The sequence below is a fragment of the Egretta garzetta genome, unplaced genomic scaffold (genome assembly GCF_000687185.1).
Source record: "Egretta garzetta isolate BGI_Z169 unplaced genomic scaffold, ASM68718v1 scaffold73, whole genome shotgun sequence".
Lineage (NCBI taxonomy): Eukaryota > Metazoa > Chordata > Aves > Pelecaniformes > Ardeidae > Egretta > Egretta garzetta.
In genome coordinates this window covers 500432-502669 of record NW_009259031.1, presented here as the reverse complement: position 1 = coordinate 502669, position 2238 = coordinate 500432, and the positions used below count along the sequence as shown (strand labels likewise).

At 52.6% G+C, this 2238-nt stretch overlaps 1 protein-coding gene across 1 annotated transcript in view; it reads right to left on the bottom strand.

Annotated features, from left to right (window-relative positions):
• Nucleotides 1–21: 21 nt before the first annotated feature.
• MN1 (MN1 proto-oncogene, transcriptional regulator) overlaps nt 22–2238 on the bottom strand; it is a 35941-nt gene continuing 33724 nt past the window's right edge. Inside the window, 1 exon segment of the mRNA XM_035890310.1 lies at nt 22–1204. Within this exon segment, the coding sequence (XP_035746203.1) occupies nt 1020–1204 (185 nt within the window). The 3' untranslated portion in view covers nt 22–1019.

The following is a 2238-nucleotide window of genomic DNA, read 5'->3' as shown; positions in this document are numbered from 1 at the left end:
CTCTGGGGACACCGGCCTCAGCTGCTGGTGGACCCAGCCCCGGCCACGCCGCAGGACACCGCGCCGCAGGACAGCACGGGCAGGAGGCGCACGGTAGCTCGGGGGGATTTTCTTCCTCCAGCAGTTACAAAAGGGGAACAGTGGGAGCATCGCCAGGACGAGGAGGCTGCAGCCACGCCGGGGAGCAGCCCCCGCTCCCCCTCGCAAGCAGAGAGGGAGCCTGGACGTTCAGTGGAGGAGATAATGACTCTGAATTATTAAGCAAACTTCCTGTTAGACTTAGAAAAACCTCTCTACACCTTCCCTGGCTGTGTCTGAACCAGCCCGTTCATGACAGAGCCCTGTCTCTGGGCTTCACCGCGGTAAACACAGGAATGAGCGTCCTTGCCTCGCAGGGGGAGGCGGGGAGCAAACAAGGCTGAACGTTATTAATGACAGAACGTAATTTTCTCCGGAAAGGGCAGGCTCGTTGCCTGCACATTCAACAGAGCATTAACCGTTTGGTTTGTATGTGACTGGCAAAGGCTGGGTGTCAATACAACATGTGACATAACGATGACCATTTCACTTGAACCGGCATTTATTCCTGAACTGCTGCTCTTCAGGATCACCACTGTAATAAGCACTGAACAAAGCCAAACAAAAAAAAAAACAAAGCAAATGAGGAAGAAAAGGAGGAGGAGGAGGAGGAGCTTTGTCTTATTATGACATACGTGACTTGGACATACGCTGAGATGAAAAAGGAAAAGGCCTCATCTATAAATGTATGCCAAGGTTACAGAATAATGGGAAAAAGTGGTCTAGCAGGAAAATCTTAAGCAAAAGTGTGCTAACTGCAGAAGGGTTAACACTGGTAACATACTGTGGCAGAAGATTAAAAAAAAGTTGAGGTTTACTTTAAATTAACCCTTTCCAGTCCATATGCCACTAAGCAGGTACCAACCTAGAAAAATAGTCCACCTAGCAGTAGCGGCCCTTTGAAATTAAAAAGAGGAAAAAAAAAAAATAATTTCTGTTGTTCAAGTCAGGGCAGCCACAAACGTCCCAAATCTGTTGGAGATGTCCGAGTGCAGGGACCTCCACGTCGGCACCGCAGTCCGGCCCTTCGCCTCGCCCACGTCGTCCGTGCAGTGGACCGAGAGGCACTGCAGGTGGCTGCCGGTCTGCGCCGTGGCCGAGGTCTTGCTCGGGGGAAGATCGTGGGCTGGAAAGGGTTCAGAGAGAGCGTTAGGAGAGCCAGGCAATGCCACCCCATCAACTCACACACCGGGAGCGTCTCCGCACCCGCCTCTGCCCCACCGGCCCCCACACCCACGGCGTCCCCGGCTGGGGGACGCGGCATCACCGCCGCTGGCACTGCTCCCCCTTCCCACCCCACAGCAAGCTTCTCCTGCTGATTTTTCACCATGCCAGAAAACCACCAAACCCATTCTCTTTCGCATGCACCTGTTTGAAAGGAAGCCATCCACACGTCTCCGCGCTGGGGACGTATACACGGCTGATGATGTGTGTCCCAGATCGTGGCACACCTGGGCATTTTCATGCCCTGCGCACCCTCCGCTATTTGAAACCAATACTGAAACTTCCCCAAGCAGGAATCCAGCCCCGAACCCTCTGCGTCCTCCCGGTCATCCCCATCGCTGGTCCCTTACAGGCACAGGTCTCCTTGTTCACCCCTTTTAATGGAGCACCACAATAACGTTTTTCTTGTAATCTCTTCATTTTAGGGCTTTGTATGATCTCTAGCCACCATCAGCTTCTGTTAGCCACAGAAATTAACTGCAACATCCTAAATGGTGTCCTGGGCCCTTCCCCCCTGGATTTCACAGTTAATAGGAAGAGTAGCTAGAACTGTTCCTTCCAAAGCGTACTACCATGTACCCGTGACTCATTCCCACTGTCACTCCATTACTTTTCCTTCCTTCATTCTTAATAATTTCAAGTACTCTTCTCTGTTGCAAATGTATTTTTCTCATCCTCAAAACATGCCTCAGTGCACGTGCCCCCTCCCCGCCCGGCGCAGCCAGGGACATCTTTCTTCCATCATCTTCCTCACTGAAATCAATTGCTGCTTTAGTTCTCCACTGCTCGTAGTCAAATCACCAAAAAAAGCCCAAACAGACACCCTCCCCCCCCCAGCTTCAGCCGTCGCCTTGTAACGCCTCACCTCCTCAGCAGCCCCTCCACAGGGTCCTTCTCACAGACCCCCAAAATGGCAAGGCAGGGGCTGGTGCCCAC